The sequence below is a fragment of the Aquila chrysaetos genome, chromosome 7 (genome assembly GCF_900496995.4).
Source record: "Aquila chrysaetos chrysaetos chromosome 7, bAquChr1.4, whole genome shotgun sequence".
In the NCBI taxonomy this organism is placed as follows: Eukaryota; Metazoa; Chordata; class Aves; order Accipitriformes; family Accipitridae; genus Aquila; species Aquila chrysaetos.
In genome coordinates, this window is record NC_044010.1 from 46058553 (window position 1) to 46076994 (window position 18442).

The 18442-nt window shown below is 38.4% G+C and overlaps 1 protein-coding gene across 10 annotated transcripts in view; it reads right to left on the minus strand.

Moving 5' to 3' along the window:
- The window catches only part of CNKSR2 (connector enhancer of kinase suppressor of Ras 2), a 216669-nt gene that overhangs the window by 139247 nt on the left and 58980 nt on the right, over window positions 1–18442 (minus strand). For all 10 annotated transcript variants that reach the window (XM_030019601.1, XM_030019599.1, XM_030019600.1 and 7 more), the window contains exons 4-5: window positions 17363–17450; window positions 1729–1770 (exon numbers count right to left, since the gene is read on the minus strand). In XM_030019601.1, the coding sequence (XP_029875461.1) occupies window positions 1729–1770; window positions 17363–17450 (130 nt within the window). The remainder of the gene's footprint in view (window positions 1–1728; window positions 1771–17362; window positions 17451–18442) is intronic.

Here is an 18442-nt window from a genome sequence, read left to right on the forward strand (position 1 = left end):
AATCCCATCTTTCAATTATTCAATCACAGATTTATTTCCTTCCTCGATTGCTTTTAGTTAGCTTTTGCCCCATGAAATCACATCCATCAGCTGAAATGCAACATGGTCAGAAATGATCCAAGTTAGGTGTAATACATATAGTCGTTTTTAATCCTAGGCTTCAGTAAAATGTTCAATGCTCTGTTCATGTTACCTTGCAAGTTTGAGCACTAAGCGTAGAAGCTAATTAAGCTTGCCACAATAATACGTATGTCCACCTGGCACCACAATCAAGTTACTAGGGATTAAAGAAATAAGCCTATGTAAGTCTGAATGATGTAAGATAATGTAAGTTTTGAAACCTGTCTCAAATTTGTGCACTCACATATCTTAAACGAATCCCTCTGGGTTTCCTCAGAATTTTCTGTTGAAGACTATATTAACTGATGCTTCATCAGCTCTAAACACTGCCAGCTCCCTTTACAATCCTTTTTGCTAATTTGTTAAAGATATATACTGTATATAGCAGATGTCAGAACTCTTGGCTCTTACAGCAGAAAACAAGCATGTATTGAAAACCAGGCTATATATAATGATTTGAAACTTACAGCACTTCAACTTTTGCCAAGATTATGCAATTAAGAACTTCATTACTTAAACGTGCAGAGATCAGCCTAGAAAGATGATGATGTCAGCCTCACTAAAATTGTTAATTCTTTGTGTCCCACAGGGGAAAAATGTCAGTGAAACTTAAAAATACAAGGAGACATTTTATTCCACATCACTGTGAAATAAAAGCATCAAAAGCTTATAGAATTCAACTTGCCAAGCATTTGATATGGGAGCACTGGAGGGAAAAAAAAAAAAAAAAAAAAAAAAAAAAAAAAAAAGTATAGCAAAATTTACCGGGAAGCTCACCTTTTGAAATAAAGAAATGCAGTATTTTCTTGCTTAAGCTCCGATAATAAGAACAGTAAGATATCAAAACCTACCTAAATGTGAAATACAGTGAATAAAGTAAACCAATTCATTACTCGCTCTTAGGAAGAATATCTTCGTATCTAACTTTTAGAAACAAGTATTAACTTAATAGTCACTAAACTACAGTCACAACATGAAATGCAATTTAGTATCTAAAACTTGGGTGCAATTTTCAGACAAAGTTTACTCAAGCTTTTGACTCGCCATCCACCAAAGTACCAGCCTTTCAAACTCTTCCTGTGTTCTGATGCCCTGATAACTTTCATCTACTTTATTTATTATCAATAGCACCACAGATTCTGGGAAGAGACCATTGTATCTGTGCTGAGAATTCAAAAGGAAAGAACTGCATTAATTTTCCTACCACTGGACTAGCTCCATGTTCCTATGAGGAATAAAGCTATATAAATGAAGCTATATCACTAACATAAACATATATGATTTCATAGAAGCCTAGCAACCAGCTCTTTCAAAAAAACCCCCAAAAAACTAACCATTTTTCAAAATCATTCTTCTGACCATGGTTTACAAGTAACAGACAGGCCTGAGCCAGACAAACATGAGCCCTTGCAAAGTTCTCATATGCCAAGTTCAGCTTCCATAACATCATCACCTATTCACAAGTATTTCCACGCGTTCACTCACCCGCACCCAGACTAGCTCATTATCACACTGGCACTGCATAGAAAAAGCACAAAACACACAGCTCTATAATTCTATGTAGTCTATAGAAATATATTTATTAATAAAAATCCAAGCACTACTCACCACATGAAGAATTTTATTCTCTGTTTCATATACCGTGCAATCCTGAAAAAGTAAAGCAGAAAAGGCAGGTTTAATTGATCCAATCATTCACCTAGATTTATCCTTAAAAAGAATGAAACTGCACTGACAAGTCTTTAGGATGAAACAAAAGATTTCAGAGCCTCAAACAGAACGGAAAGATTCACGTAACCAAAGTGAGAAGCCACCACAGAAAGGAAATACTGGTAAATGTTTCACCAGTTCTTGTTCCTTCCTTCCTTGAGACAGATAACGACCCTCCTCCACTTTACATCCTTTTGGCACACAGCAGCTAGCCACGTGTATGCCAGGCAAGTGGCTTCAACCACCAGTCCCTGGCCATGGACAAAAACGACCCGCTTCTAGCGGTAACGCTGAAAAACAGAGGTACCAGCAATAGCCTTAAGTAACTGGGAAAGAAAACTAAGCTGAGCTGAGCTGAACTGACACGTTTGCACACCCTGCCAAAGAAGAGGAGGAAAACCCTGGGAGGAGGAAGAGGAGAAAAGGGAACCACTGGTTGTTTATAACACTCCATGTAATGGGAGGGAAGACAAATGTGGAATACGAAACGCACGGGAAACTTGAGTTGGACCGTCTGATTACATACAGCCTGCTGGGAACTGCGTGCACATTGTTGTCACCTTATGTAGCACGTGAGGCAGTTTCTATAAGCAAGACTAACAGATGGGAGGCTGAGGGCTGTGAAAGTTTTTCTGATAGGCCAAAATCTCAGTGGATATGGAGAAATGGAATTAGTAAGGCAGAAAGCACATGGAATACAACCAACATTGGTGAAAGAACCACTCTTTTCTAGGTTCATCAGATGCTGTAGCTTTATGGCAATTAGTGCAAGCTCTATCTAGAACGGATGCTTTATATCCTACCTAGTAACCCACATGAAAAATGTGACTAAGTTTTCATGTTTTAAGTCTCATTTTTAAATCAGTTTATCCCATTAGAAAAACAACTTTGTTATATGCAACTGTTTTTAAAAAAATGAACTTTTAATCCATGAAACACTTCCAGTGTTACTCAGGCAAGAAAAACCAATGTGTTCTTAAGCTTTTTATAAAGCAACCTATGCAGAAGCAGCAGGTTGATCAGGGAGTGTTTTCCTAATAACAGCTGTTGGCATTCAGGAAACATTTGCCAGTAAGTGCAGCCGGAAAGAAAATCTAACACGTTTAATTATATGCAGACATCAATGAAGTATTTGCAATCTTAGTAGCAAAACACACATTTCATCATTATATGTGGGAGGGCATGTAACATTTTCAGTCTGGATACATCTATGTTCTGCATGGTTTCTTATGAATCATTTTGCAAAAATAGCAGGAAGGGATTGCAACATTTATATTGAAGAAAAAAAGTGCTTTTAATCAGACATAATTATTTCACTGGTAATAGGAAGAGTCTACTATAAGTTTAAACATTCAGCTTAAAGAGGATATTGTTTGAGAAGTCTCACCACTAAGGGAAGAAGGATTCTGGGTTCTTAAACGTTTATTACAACCAAGAAATCAGTGAATGTCAGAGAAACATTGCTCCATCCTTAAACTGAAACTCTTCCACACAATCATGAAGGAAGCTAAAGAAATATACTTATGTCTGACAAACCAAGAGTATATATAAAAAAGAAAGTATTTCTGAATCTACAAAAGACAGTAAAGCAAGTGGAAAACTTCTCAGGCATCCAGTCTATGTATAGGGGCAGGTGGCCTTACCCTTAAATCCTCTCCTCAACACACAATTCCCTACAAATCTGGGGTCTGGGAAGAGGAATTGCTAAATGAGTTCATCACATAACAGACAGCTGGTTGTTGGTGCTACATGTTCATATTCAGGCAAGAGAAAAATTAACAGTTCAGTAAATCATAAAAGACAGAAAAACTGGAGGAGAGCAAACACAATGCTTAGGTAAAAAGCAATTCCAAAATATACTTTATCCATACATGAATGACTCCAACTAAACACAATTCAAACATGAATTCAGGGAAATGTGCAGGAATGCAAAGATCCATGCCAGCACTGCCCAGAGCAGCCCTGAAGTCTAGGATTCAAAGAAATCTAGAAAAGGTCACCAAGCTGATCCCTGCATTGCAGCAAGCTCGTTTTAACTTCCTGCAGCCACCCCTGGAGATGAGGCCTGAGACTGCTTCTGAATGATCCCAAGAGCAAAACGCGTATGTCACTTTCTTTCATAGTGAACAGTTTATTTCCCCTCAGACTTTTAAAGTCACTCCACTGCTTTGTGCTTTATCTTTAAGCAAGTGCTGAGGATAACAGTGCCCATCCTCTTCAAACATCCCTTAGGTAGAATGATAAGCTGAATGCTCATTACTAGGGGCCTTTACCATTTACAACTATTGCTTTTTCATACCCATTTCATTTCAACTAAAAGAGCTTAAAGCACTTGAGAACTATAAAAAGAGTCGCTAACTATGCAATTAGAAATGAATTTGTATTCTTAATAGCATACCACCCACAGCTGGAGAATATCTCTTCCTTCCATACCTAGACTACAAGCCCCTATCTTACTCCTGAAAGATCTTCTTAAATATCTGTTTAACCACAGTATCAAAACATTGCAATTCAGGTAAGAAACAGATTTAACATGAACTTTTTTCTATTTTAGAAAAGCAGGAACACACAAAAAATCTGCAACCAAGCTTTACTCCTACACAAGCTAAAAATTTGCTATTCAGTTAGTGAAACAATACTGTGATTACCCCTGAACTGAAATACATGGATACAGCAAGGAGGCAATATTATACTTTTACCTGTTTATTCTCTGAACTTCACACATATATTCACTGACAAACTATAACTAAAGCTAGGCTATAAGATCGTCATCTAACCAACCAAACAAAACTTCAGCTGAAACAGCATAAGGTTATCTTCTAAATGCGCATTATTTTCTAAAAGATTAATAACGCAGATTGCTACTAAAGCAACAAAAGCAGTTCTGTGTTAATTTATACTCCCTGACGATGTAGTCAAATATTGGCCATTAACAGTTGCAGAGAAAAAAATGGGACAGCATCATAGGCAAAGAAAGAGACATAAAAGGGGAATATGGTGGAACAACTTAATTACTAATAGCAGATTTTCGTGGTCACTCTTTCCAGATCTGCCCGAGGCATCAAAAATGGCAAAAGTGACCTTTGCGAAGACAGCTGGAACTAGGCTAAGATCCTAAAAAAAGGGAAACATGAGGTCCAAAACTGGAACAAAAAGAACAAAAAAAAATGTAGTAAGGGAGGAAGATAAGAAGAGCAAGAACAAACCACAACAATCAGTGAGAGGATTTTTCTGCACTTTCAATCCCACTATAATTTTGAAACCTATTTTTAAGACTAGCAAGTCCTGTGCTACACTGCAACTGAGAGGCATCACTTATATTTCTTTCAGAACTTCTAACCTTCATAACCACAATTCTGCATTATTTCTGCAAAAATTACAAGTTTTAACCGCAAAGATCCTATCATGATGTCATAAGTAATAACTACTGAAGGCATCTAAATTAAACCCACTGACCGGTGACAATGCTGCAAAATGTATACATCTCACCCCACCCTGCCCCAGACATTGCTAGAACAATTCACATGTGAGGCAACCTATACAGAATACAAATATTTGTGGATTTTATTTTCCAAAAGCAATGTTTATGATGCTTTATTTTTCCATTTTTTCTTTTCCCCTCACTATTATTGTCTTCTTTTTAAACATTTGTCTTAGTATGTCACAGAACGGGGTCACCTAATTACACCAGCACTTCCTTATTTTAGTCCTTTTCTTTGCAGCCGAGTTGATTAAATCTCAACTCAAAATGTGAAGTACTGAGATCTAGAAGACCTGCCAACTTATCCTACTGCTCATATATCCCACAGGGAAAAAACATTCATGCAGTTCTCCAGTACTATAACTATGGGATAATATTCAGCAGAAAACACTTCTATTTTTGCATATATACGATCTGGTTTACAAGTCCGAGTCGGCAACCTGTCAAATTACCTATTGCAATTACTTGTCAAACACTTCTCCTCTCAGGGTACTTGCAGGCTGTAATCTTGAAATGTACCATCATTACCACTACTGCCATTATTATTCCTGGTTTTGCCACATATTCTAGGCAGCTGCTGCACTGCGCTCTTCTTGGCAACCTGAAGTTCCAGTCAGCTCCGTGACTTAACTTCAGAATAAAGTTACGCTAGCTCAGAAAATACAATATGTACATACAAATAGTTAAGGGATACAAAAAGGGATAATTGCAGAAATATGTTTATTAGGTCTTTCAGCAACAAAGCAGCAACATTTCAGCATTTCCAGTAATCCTTAGATCAGAGTGCTCAAAAGAGAGCATGGACTTCTTTCACTGTATTTTCTTGTTCAGCAGAACGCCTTAGCTACTCATGTATATTTAGTCATCCTAATTTATTTTTTCCTCCAAGGCAAGGAAATTTCCTAGGCAAAACTGACACAGAGGCAGGTTACACCATTGTCAGGAAAAAAAAACAGATCTCCTGATTCTCAGGTAACATGTTAGCCCAAAAATGTCCTTTGTGAATTCATACGACAGTAGCATTGCTCAAAAGCAGGCTGTGTGGTGCTACAGAGTTGGAGCCCACTGGTGCAACTTGCAAAGAACAAGAGCTTGCCATGACAGCGTTGGTTCTCCAGGCAGCTTCCAAGCTGCTTCTGGTGCAGCTTCTTCACTGTTTTTTTCATTTATTTTCCTCTGCAGTCCAACTGAATTTACATGAAGGGAATTTACATATGTGTGTGTGTATTGCACTGGTTTTACCAGTATTTTGCTGATGAAATGTAGGCAAGGTTAGGAACACAGTTTTAAAAGTGGTAGTGAAATTGCCTGGGAAATGCATCTTTCATAAGCAACCCCACACGTCTTCCATGTCTAGTTTTAAGAGGGCAACAGCTAGATTTTATGTACTGCTTAAAAACAGATGTCTGATAGAATTGCTGTCACCATTATTTTGAAGTCACGCAAAATGTTCTAAACTATGTAACTCCAGTTCTCTATTTGTAACAAAAATAATGAATTACATGACTGCTAAAAGAGGGTTCAGACTCTCATGCATTGCCAAACCTTTGGCATAAAATCTCTCTTGAGCAATGTAGCCATTGGTTGGAATTAAGCCAAGCCATCCTTTAAATCCCTTTGCTTTTCAAATTGATTAAAACTGTAACTGAATCCTTTAATACCAGTATATGTCAAATGGATGGTCTGTCAGTCTTGCTACTTAGCAACAATAAAAAAAAATAATTAACTTGAGAATGCTCAGATCATAACTCTCAGTCCCTTCAGCCTCAGCATCGCACCATCAAAATAAGTTGTTCTGGCTTCAAGGAGCCCACTCTGAGCCTGTTCAAGTGTCACTAGCTCTAGGGAATTTATGCCATTGGCTCTAGAAAGGTTCATCTGGTTTGAATTCTGCCCAATTCAGCTATGGCAAGACAGCCACAAGACTGATGTTTGCTGGAGTCGTCACTGAAGGTTCTCACAAAAGTTCTCAACAACAATGATGACAAAGTCTAAAGCTTTGCCAATGCATGAAGAAGGCAAAAGTTTTATAGCTTTCATAGTACCTTCATTTATTATTGCTCTTCATAGCTTTTCTTGGACCAAGACAGTGGTACGTATTTTCCAAACAGGTACAAGCGTAACATAGGTTGAGTTAATTTAGCCTTTCACTACTTAGAAAGTGCATGGAAAATATATCTAATACAGCTGATGGCAGGATTAAACAATGATAGCTTTGAAAAAATGAACTTGATCAATATAATATGGGCTATGGCAAAATGCTGTGTTCTATAGAGCGTTACAATTAGAAAACTGAAGGATATTAGGGAACTCTGCTCAGGCTCTGATTTGCAGGTATGTCTGGGTAATTACTAGGATAATAAAATACAAATTGGCAGATATACAGCTCTGTTCAACCCTCTCCCCTCCAACCTCCCTTCACAAAAGCAAGAAACAGAAAACTCCTAAATACCCCCAAAGCTACAGAAGCTGGCAAGCAGGTAATGTTCTCCTCTGGCAACGGCAAAGAATTAAGAGCATGACACAGGCAGAGGTTTCCAGAGGTGCTTTACCACATACTAGATTTTAGCAGGTCTAGCAGGACTTTGGACACAAAAGGTGTGGGCCCTGGGGACACTGACAATTACAATGTTTGGAAGAGAGAGAGGGGAAGAGGAAATACCTTTTTGCTGTCTCACTGCCTAAAATGCACGAGCAAGGTCTTAAGCTGTACAACCACCCAGTGCTTGCATAGGTAATCCTTGGCTGCTGCCATGCAAAATGAATTTTTAAAATTACACAGCCATTGTTAGAACACTATACTGTATTTCTAAGTAGATGTCCCAAACTATGTGCTTTCCCTGACTTTCTTCCCACTGAGCTGCTCCAAAAGAGTCTCCTGCCATGGCTGTTCCCCCTCCTGCCGACTGCCACGGTCCCAGGGAGCTCTATCCGCAACTCTCCCCTCTTCTGCAACCTCTTCCCTTATTGCTCAGCAGCCTCCTAAAATCATGCTGCTTTAATTATCATCTCTGTGCGGATGAGTCACAGATCTCTCGTCCCTTCTGTTCACATTCGCAGCTCAGAATCTCCTTCTGGATATTTGCCACCAGCCCTAACGCAGTATGCTGAAAAGCTGTAATCACGTTTCTTCCCAAACCCTCCCTGCTCCCCGCTTCTTTCCCTATCTCTGTCAACAACTCCACCACCTTATGTCCCACAAGCTCACAACCTGGGTGCCATTTTCAACTCCTCTTCGCTTCCCACACAAATCCTGTCGATTTTCTTCCCACCGCCGTTCAGAAATATTTTCTTTCTTTCCCACTTATGCTACAATTATTCAATCCCTGCAGTTTCTTGCCACTGGGTCTATGGCATCCTCACTCTATTATTATTCCCTGCCCCTCCACACTGAAGCCAGAGCTCATCTCTTTCTGTAGCAACCCACTCTGTCCTCCCCCATCGGAAACATGCGTAAGAACCAACGGAGATGGGAGAAAACAGAATGGTGAGCACATGCCATTTAAGATGCTAAAGGAAGAGGAAAAAAATCTCTATTGTGAAAAATACAATGCAAGCTATTAAATAAATGCTACATAAAAGGACATTTCCTATGCAACCTACACAAATGCTTCTAAAAGTCTAGAGCCTTTCCCTGAATGTTTAATGAACCTGCAATTCTCTAAGTTCATAACCCTTGTGTACAAACTAATAGCAATTACCCATCTTACTGAGTACAAAGAATTGCCTTAATTTTATTTAAACAATCTGCATGGAGTGGCACCTATCACCATAGTAACAGAATACTTCATGTAAAAATTTAATACAACTTACACAGATCACTCACAGATCAAGCAACTACTGGGAAAAATTGCTCGCTGGATTAAGAGAGATGCAATGTGTACACTAAGCTCTTTTCTTCTATCTTTCCAAAGTCATTTTCCATTTCCAATTATTTCTACCCTCCTTTCTGTAAAAGACATCATCTTGCTTTCCTTTGGGATCTGGTCACATATTAGTTCTTAATTTGCATATCGAGAGTAACACTTCTTCCTGCTACACCGTTTTTAAAGTGAGCTGGTATACCATTAGGTCAGAAACCATAGCAAGCATTTTAGCACCGACTAAAATCACATTGATACTTGCTCACATATCCTGCTAGAATCTAAGTGCTTACATGGTCTAAATTGAATTTCAGCTCTAAGGGTGATTTTTCTATGCAGAAACATTCTCAGCAAGTAAAAATAAAATCCACTGAAACTATCAACAGATGAGAGCTTAGAAATGAGGTAAAAATGTTCCATCCAAAGAAGAAAAAACAAAGTCAAAACACCCTTTTTTCCACACCTGTAATTCAGAAAAATAAGCATCATGCATTCAAAACTAAATCTTTTATTACTGACATGCAAAATAGTTTGTAGCATGGTGTGCTGTGCAGTTCTTAAGTTTTCAATGTCACTTCCAAGACCATTTAGAGGTAAATAACTTCTTAATTTTTCACTTCTGCTTTTCCTCTAGTACTGTCATGAAAAAGAATTCTGGTTTATAAAACACAATTGCAGCAAAACGTTTCATGTTTCATGAAGTGGTTACTCTGTCAAAAGAGGAAATAAAATTAATCAAACTTGAGAAAAAGTAATGATATTCAGGTGGATGGCATTTCAGGCTCAGCTATGACTTGAATGTTTCATATTGGATCATCTGAAATTCTTAATGTATTTTTAATGGATTTAAGCAAACACACACACGTACCTCACATTATATTCCTGAAATAAAGATTGACCCTACACTTTTTCATGCTTAGGGCTTCTACTAGCTATTTAGCAACACATCGTTTCTTTAAGTGTCTATACGGAAGTGAAATCTTGCTTCGCTGCACCTGGTTACAGAGACTGTCCTGTCTCTGGAAAGAGAATCAGGTTCCAAAGTAAAAGAAATGCAGAGTCTCAGTCTTCACTTCTACTGATACGACCAACATAATCTTAATCTATCATCATTAATGATAAAATTTAGCATTTATTAGAATTTACACAGGAAGCATGGCATATCCTCTGTCTGCTTCTATTCAAATGGAAACTGTGATGCCACTCAGCAAGCACTGACACAGTGCCCACAACAGTCAGTCTAAGAAAAAAAGGTTTTATTTAAAGGAAACATTGAGACACTAAAACACATTTTTCCCCTCTGTCTACACTTTATCTCAGTTTCCACCAACTTTCTGCTACTTTCTGCAAGTGCTTCCATGAGTACATGAAGTAACTCAACAGTTCCTGACTCTTTCACCATCACCTTGACCCACTCAGGCTCCTTTTGGAAAAATTTCACAGCTGCATTGGTTTACCAGCATATGCCCCATCAAAAAGACTACTCTTTTTTCCACAAATTAATCTGCTTTGTGTTTCATTTTCCCCCATGTTCAGAGGCTGTCAATCATTTATCTGGAAGTAAAACAACCAACCAACCAAAAAAAAAAAAAAAAAAAAAAAACCAAACAAGCCAACACCAACCCATTTTTGCTTTCTGGTCACTAAGCTTCTTATGTACTCAGCAATCTTCTGGGGTTTTTTTGGTTTTGGTTGGTGGTTTTTTTTTTTTTTTCTTCCATAGATGAGGAAAAGAAACTACTTTCTCTAAGAATGGAAAAGAGAACATAGCTAACAAATTCACAGGACTTTACAGGGTGGGTTTTTATTAAAGCATGCAGTGGCTTCATAAGCTACTTTGAAAATGTCACATCACAGACTACACAAGTTTAGGGAAAAAAAAATCTCTTTACAGCATATATCTCAATGACAACTAATGAGGCATCAAATTATTTCTAGTAGTGGTTCATATCCCTATAGACTATTATTGATGTTTTAACCTTTGAGCTATTCTGTGCCTAATCCCATTTCAAAAAGGACTTCAAAACTTAAATCAAAAGACAACAATATATCTACAAGTAAGCCATTTCAAGGGAAAAAGAAATATAATAAAATAGCAGAAATAAACTACCAGAATCAGAAAAAGGCATCAATGTTAAGCACCTTAGGCACTTTTTACATTACATTAAATTACATCTGAAATTTTCCATAAAAGTGTGCTATAGAGAAATAAGCTACTCTACTATGAAAAAGAGAAAAACATTGCTAAAGAGCATAAATTGAAACTACTTTGATAGAGCTTCTTGTAAACAAAAACCAGTTTCATATTTCCAACAATCCTTTACATTCTATTTTACCTTATACATTATACATTGACTTCTAAATATGAAGAAAACAACTGCACAGGGTAATACGTATCCTGAAACACCACTGCTTCTGAGCACTGCTTTGAACCTTATGCATCAGAAAATCTTGCATAAGAGCAGCACTTGAAGGATACAAGGCGAGTCTAAATTTCTGTCAGCATTACTTGCAATGAGTTACAATGCTCTCACATGAATACCATTTGGATTCCATGTACTCTAGGCAGATACTGCTTGGGTATTGTTTTCAAGGAGGGCTTTTTTGTTCTGGTTTTAACTTTTCACCACATCTATTCAGCTTCCCACTTGTACACTTCCTCCCTACTCGTACACTTATCAGAAATGGGGCATTTTGCATAAACAGTATACTATGCATATATATTTTAAATTCCAAGAATATGGCCTCCTCACCATGAAGTAGTTCTATTAAAAAAGGGGGGAGGGGGGGAATTATTACCACGGTAGGCTAACAAAGATTTTCCTGCAAACATTTGATAACAAAGTTGGGGTGGAAGGAATAATGCTGAAAATTTAATTTCAAAACTTTAAAATTTAATACATAACTGTTTCCATCAAACACATGTTGCTTTGAAAATCCCAGCAATCTGGAAGTGCAAAGCAGCTTTAGTGAGGAACTAATCAAACATTCACACTACTAAACTATTAAAGCCAGTTTATTAGCTAAAGATACCTGAGGTAATTAGCTACTTGGTATGACCTAAAATCCAAAATTTTGAAGCTATGTTTAGCAAGTCCTCAAAGTCCTTAATAACTAGGACTTAAAAGCAAAAGTGAGGAATTGTGATAGAAAAGATTATATGAGAGATACTTAGTAACAATAGTACTAAGGACATTAATTATTCTTCTCTATTCACGTATTTGATATTGTCCTAACAAAATTAATAGAACCATTTTATATTATTGCATTTGGATTCTGAGTCGGGGCAGGGGGCTAAGAAAGTAAATTCCCTTTTTATCCTTTAAAATAGAAAACCAGCCTGCACTTAGTTTCTCTGTGTGACTTAATATTTGAAATGCATCCACGTTAAAAAATGCAATGTCATACAAAAACAGTGCATTACTCAAGAAATAATTTGTGATCCTTTTCAATATCTTCTATCTGAGAGAGAGCAATGCTAGAAGCCCAACAAAGGTTACCCCTCTAGCATTGGAACTGAGTCCATCAGGGCATGGAGTATACGGACACTTTTTTGTACCTCAAATGCCTTTAAATGGGGAATAAGCTCCAAATCACTCAGCTGAGGCAGTGCACAGGGCACTTCTGTATGTGCTCTATATTAGGGCTTTTAGCTCAAAATCCAGTCCAGATAGAGTATTTGTGGATGGTTGTCTTGGTCTTTCTCAGCCATCTTCCATCCTGGCCGCCACCTCCCAAATTGCATCACTCGGATTCTCACCCCGTGTCATCCAAAAATCTGAGTTTACCTCCAAATGTTGGTGTGAGACACATGATGTCAGAAGTATGTTCTGTGACAACAGTGCAAGCCAGATACACGTCAGCCAAGTGACTGTTCTCCATCTCCAGCCCTGCTACACAGAATTGCTTCCACCACATAGTTCCTCTTCAAAAAGGTGTTTAGGCAGAGAAGTAATTGCAGTGAAGCTTTTATAAAGGAGTATTTACAGGCCTACAGCTATGCTTCTGCTGGAGCATCTTGCTAAGTAAATCCCACAAGACATTAAAGCTGCGAGATAAACATCAGTGGTTTTAAAACTAAATAAACACAGCAAATCATTGTGAAAGCTGATTAAGGAAAGTAAAAAATACGTGATGAGTGCTACTAATGATCACTACTAAACAGCAATAATAAGAACTACGGTGTTCAGCAGTAAAGTTTTCTTTAAATGTCTGATAACTTACAAAGTCAATATAAAATTAGACTTTTCAGATATTCCCAAGATTTCCAGGGTTTTAATTCTATAGAAGAAAACTTCTTTAGTGAAACCTTAATGGTTTCCTGAGGAATGAAAGCATTGAGAATGATAATAAAAGCTACCTACAGATTTCCTAAGAAAGCAATGAATCTTCTATTCCTTACAGTTATCATTGTAGCTACTGCTACCTTTCTAAATCAAAACAAGCACACTCAAAAGGACCAGTCCCTGGCACCCTCTGAAGGCCAACACCCCAACTAAGCCAAGAGCAAGATTTTCATGAACGCCATAAAGACAAGGAGTCACTCATGTTCTTCCTTATAGGCATTTGTGACTGGAACAATTCTGTCAACATAAATCTAAATTAATGAATGAACCAAAAGGGAAAAAAGCACAACCCAAAACAATCTCACACCCCATCCCCTCCTCAACCTGTACACCCATATCCCTTTAACACCTATCTTGTACCATCGAGAAAGAACAGGCCTTTTTTACTTATTGCAGTATAAACCGAGAGTACAGATAATGCTCAGCCTCCGATTCCTGTGGGGAGGCAGATAGGCGTAGGAGAGAAAGGCAGAGTGTGCAAGGGAATGGTAGCAAAATTCATGATAGTCCATGGATTTGGTTGTTATTTAAATCCTTTTTTTTTTTTTTTTTTCCCCTCCAGTGTTCTGCTGCAAGGGAAGAGATGATTATAAAAATGAAACAAGAATGCAAGCCCTGAATAAAATAAGCCATCAGCCAGGAGGATGGTATTAAGAGTGAAAACCTGCAGGAAGTGCCTATGAAATAATATCCTAAAGTCCTAAAGAGGGGGGGGGAATCCTTGAGCCAAAATAAAACAGCTGCATAGAAGCAGATGATTAGCACGAATGCAAAGCAGGTTACAATAATAACTTGCAGTGCTCTGAGGGACCTGCTTCCGCTGGCAAATATCCATCCACTGCACACTGGCCTGTTAGTTGGGTCCTGGGCAATGTGCAACACATATAGAAAATGAAACGGTTAAAACAAATTATGTGCCATTCTGCATTTTATTCCAAAGTCTGTCTCTAAGTAGGTATTATAACTCCAACTTTTCTAATTCTTCAAAGGTTAAAGCACAGACACTCAATAGATTTTCTTAGACTTCATACTTAGAGAGACATAATTCTGTCATTTTTTTTCTTCATTATCCATTTAGCACTGATAATGGGGAGGGGGAGGAACCCAACAACACTTAATTCTATGAAGAAACACTGACATTACAATTAGCCTCAAAACGTGCAAAATAATTCAAGCAAGCCAGCTTAATTTTAACTTTTCCTGCATCTTGACTAAAGAATCATTTTTGGTTAATAAATCTGAACGTCAGCTGTAACTTAACACAAAAACCCCAGTTTTCAATCCTGCTGGTGCTCAGTTACTGAGGTGAATACTGGAGTTCTATTTTTAAATTGAATGAATGTCTTAAAAAAAAAAAGTCAAAGGTGTAGGAAAATGTACAGACTGTATATTTTTTAATAAACCATTAAGCTTTATAAAAATCTGTTGTTAGCTACTGTTACAAGAACAATTGTAACATTGCTTTCTGTAGGTCTTTCATGAACAAAAAAAAAATTTTAATTAAATTATAAATTATTGTAAGTTAGTGAAGTACTATAAAGTACTTTGCATACAAAAGAAAGCAGATTCTGCAACAGAAAAAACACCTGATAAGGTGATACTGAAACATTCAATTTACAGCCTTAAGAAAGCACAATGAGGATTTTCAGCGTGTTCAGTGATCATATAAAAGAAGAGCTCAGCAAAGACATTTTGAAATGCTACGTTGGAATGCACTTGTTTTAAGTAGAGATCAAACCACATGTGTTTGGGGCTACTTACTAATGGAATTTTTCATTACCATTCTTCTGACTATAGCCCAATTCAATTTCAGAGCATGCTTAAATTTAGGCACATAAATGCTCCTTTTGACTTCAAAGTATGGATTCATGTACTGAACTGTTTCCTGATTGGGGAATCATGTCGGTTTTGGCGAAGATAAAACTGCTGCGCTCCAAAGGTATTAAATAGTAACACTTGCTCTCATTCACACTGAGAAATGTACATAGAGAAGCATTTACCTACACCATAGTGAATTAGCAGTATCATGGATAGGGATGAATTTGTGAGAAAATGAACTGATATTGAGCTAATTCCTGGGAAATACTGCAGCGGTTGATATTCTACCCACTTTCTCACTAACAGTGGACACATGAAAATTGGTCAGGTGGCTCTTCCCCCCAGCTGAAAAACTTGAAGGCGATGCACAGCTACTTCTGTGGAAAACGAACAGTTTGGCCAAGGGGAAGGGATGCCCTCCGTGCCTCCTTTTCCCACAGTACTGACCCCTTCTCACAGCTCAACAAGGGCACGACAAGCCACAGGACAACAGATAAAAAAGAAAAAACACGTGTCGTGCAAAAAGGCAGCCAAGAAAACGAAGGCCTGGGCTCTTCTTCCACAGCCACCACCGCTGGCACCTCCGTCCCAGTTTGGAGCAGGGCGACGGCGAGAAGCCCAGTGAGGAGCGTGGGGTGGCTGAAGGACGGGACTGGTGGGGCACCCCTCGGCCCTTGGGCCTGGGAAGCAAACAGGAACCCTCGCTGTGTGGCCCGTGGGGAGGGAACAGCCCATGCTCCATTTCCACATCAAAAACCCCACACATAGTTGAGGGAAAACGATTATTAATAATAATATAGAAGAGTGAGAAACTTTCATTTCCCAAGCTTGAACACACGGGACTAGCAATACTGCTCTTCTCCGACTCAGGTGGGAGGCAAACCCAACTAATCATCAGCGTTGCATACATTTATGAAAGGGTCAGAGAAAAATGCATTTCTTATGAAAGTATCATCATACAAAGTCATGCCAAGAAGCCACAGGAGAAGTTTAGCTTTGCTCAGTTTGGAGTGATGCTTCTGAAAACCAGAAAAAGTCTCCTCGACGCTCCTACCTAGCCCACTCTCTCCGTTTTTCTCCACTCCACCTTCTCAAGTGCAAACACTCCCTCCAACTTCTGCTCGGCAGCAGTGGTCCCTTCCCTCTGCCGTTGCTGAACCACCAGGAGAGGCAACCTTCTCCGGACCCTCTTCCCTCCGCATGCTGGGCACTGCTGCGCCGCCTGGTCAACTGACGGTATAAGATGGTACCAAGGCCCTTCACAGCCATCTGTAGCAGACTGGTCTCAGAAATGCGTGCGTCAGGGTAAATGAGGATGCTCAGCTGAACAGGACTACTTTAACTTCCTAGGTTATTTCTACAGAATTTGATATCAACAGTAGTTTGAACTCACAGCAAAAGAGACTTTCCAGTTTTCGCAGAACAACAGGCAAAGATAGGGACAGACCTAAATGACGCACAGAGAAGCAACAGAAGGGTGGGGAAGGTTCTCTAGACTGCACTCCCAAATGAAACCCGTTAAGCAAGTGCTTCTCAGTACCTACTTCTGGATTTCTTGAGGGTAGGATGTACAAAAATGTATTCAAAATATCCTAGCATCATAGGGACATGTGTCATCTTATCATCTAGACACCTGTTATGAACTGTATGAAAGAGCAGATGACTAAAGTCCAATATATACAGACCTTTTGAACTAGACAGTTAATTAAAAATTAAAGACAAAGTACAAGAAATTAAATATGCAAATTATCAAGTAGATTTCACAAATTTATAGTGATGATATTAGACTGCAGAACCCAAGATGAATCCGACTACTGAGATATGCAGAGGCATATACACAGCACAACCAAAACTAGTATTACAAAACCAGGAAACAGAATTTTTATAAAGCATTTACTAAGTACTTGTATTCCCTTATTTTTGTTAGACAATGATATAGACAGAGCAACACAAAATTGTGTGAACAAGGTAATGGCCATTTACAATTCAGGAAAAAATAAATTGCTAAGCAGATGGTCTCATACCTGTTGTACTATTGTTGTCAGTTCCAGACAGAGCTGTATGACATTATTTCTTGTTACTGAGTAATCTGTGACTGCAGCAAAAGGTGATCTAAAAAAAAAAAAAAGAAGAAAAAAAATGTTGAATAGCACTAGCATATGCCCGCTTGCTTCACTGGTGCACAATGCGCTTAATACACATTGTTTCTAGAGATATGAAAATCACACAGAATACCCAAAACGTAATACTAAATTGTAAGATACAGGATACATATCCATGGAAAATGTTCATCTCTCCTTGGTTTTGCAGTTTTTAAGTTCCTCTTTAAGAAATTCCATTTATAAAAGCATTATTTCTCATAGCCTTCCAGTTTACTTCTGGACTGCCTTTACTCCCCCAGAAAAAAAACCACCCTGCCTTCTGCATGTGTTTGGGAATACCCTCACAAAGGCAACCAGAGGCACCACTTCCACCTGTGATATGAATGGTGTCCAGATGTGAATCAGATCAGAAAAGCATTTGGCTGATTCACTGGGATTCTTGGGACCTGATCTAATATCTGGTAAATGTACTAGGGGAACTCAGAAGAAGCAAAATCTTTATCCAAAGGGGAGAATAGCATTTAGAGCCAGAGATGCATCAACGCTCAGAAGCAGCTGCAGAGGCTAATCTGGAGGCACCAGGGAGAAAAGCAGTACATTCTCTTTAAAATAAGAAGTACAGAAATTGGAAGCTAGGCAGAGTTTAAGAAACATAAAAGCAACAAGACAGTGAGGACTTAGCAGACAGCATGTGGGTTAAGTTCCAAAAGGTGCCTTATAAAAGCTATTTGACACAGACATATACTCACAATTCAAGTTTTATGCAGTATATGGCAACTGTACAGTAGGTACACACTACAGCAGGCCTACCCACGGACACACGTACAGATTGTTACTGAAGTTCAGGAGATGTGTGAGCATATTGAAGGATAAAAAGGTAACCGAACTGCTTGGTTATGAACCATAATTGTGTTTAAAACAGTACATTAGCTAAGATGTAAAAAACCACTGATATTTTTCGTTTCAAAATTGTAACTGTTGGGGTTCTGAAATCTACCTGAA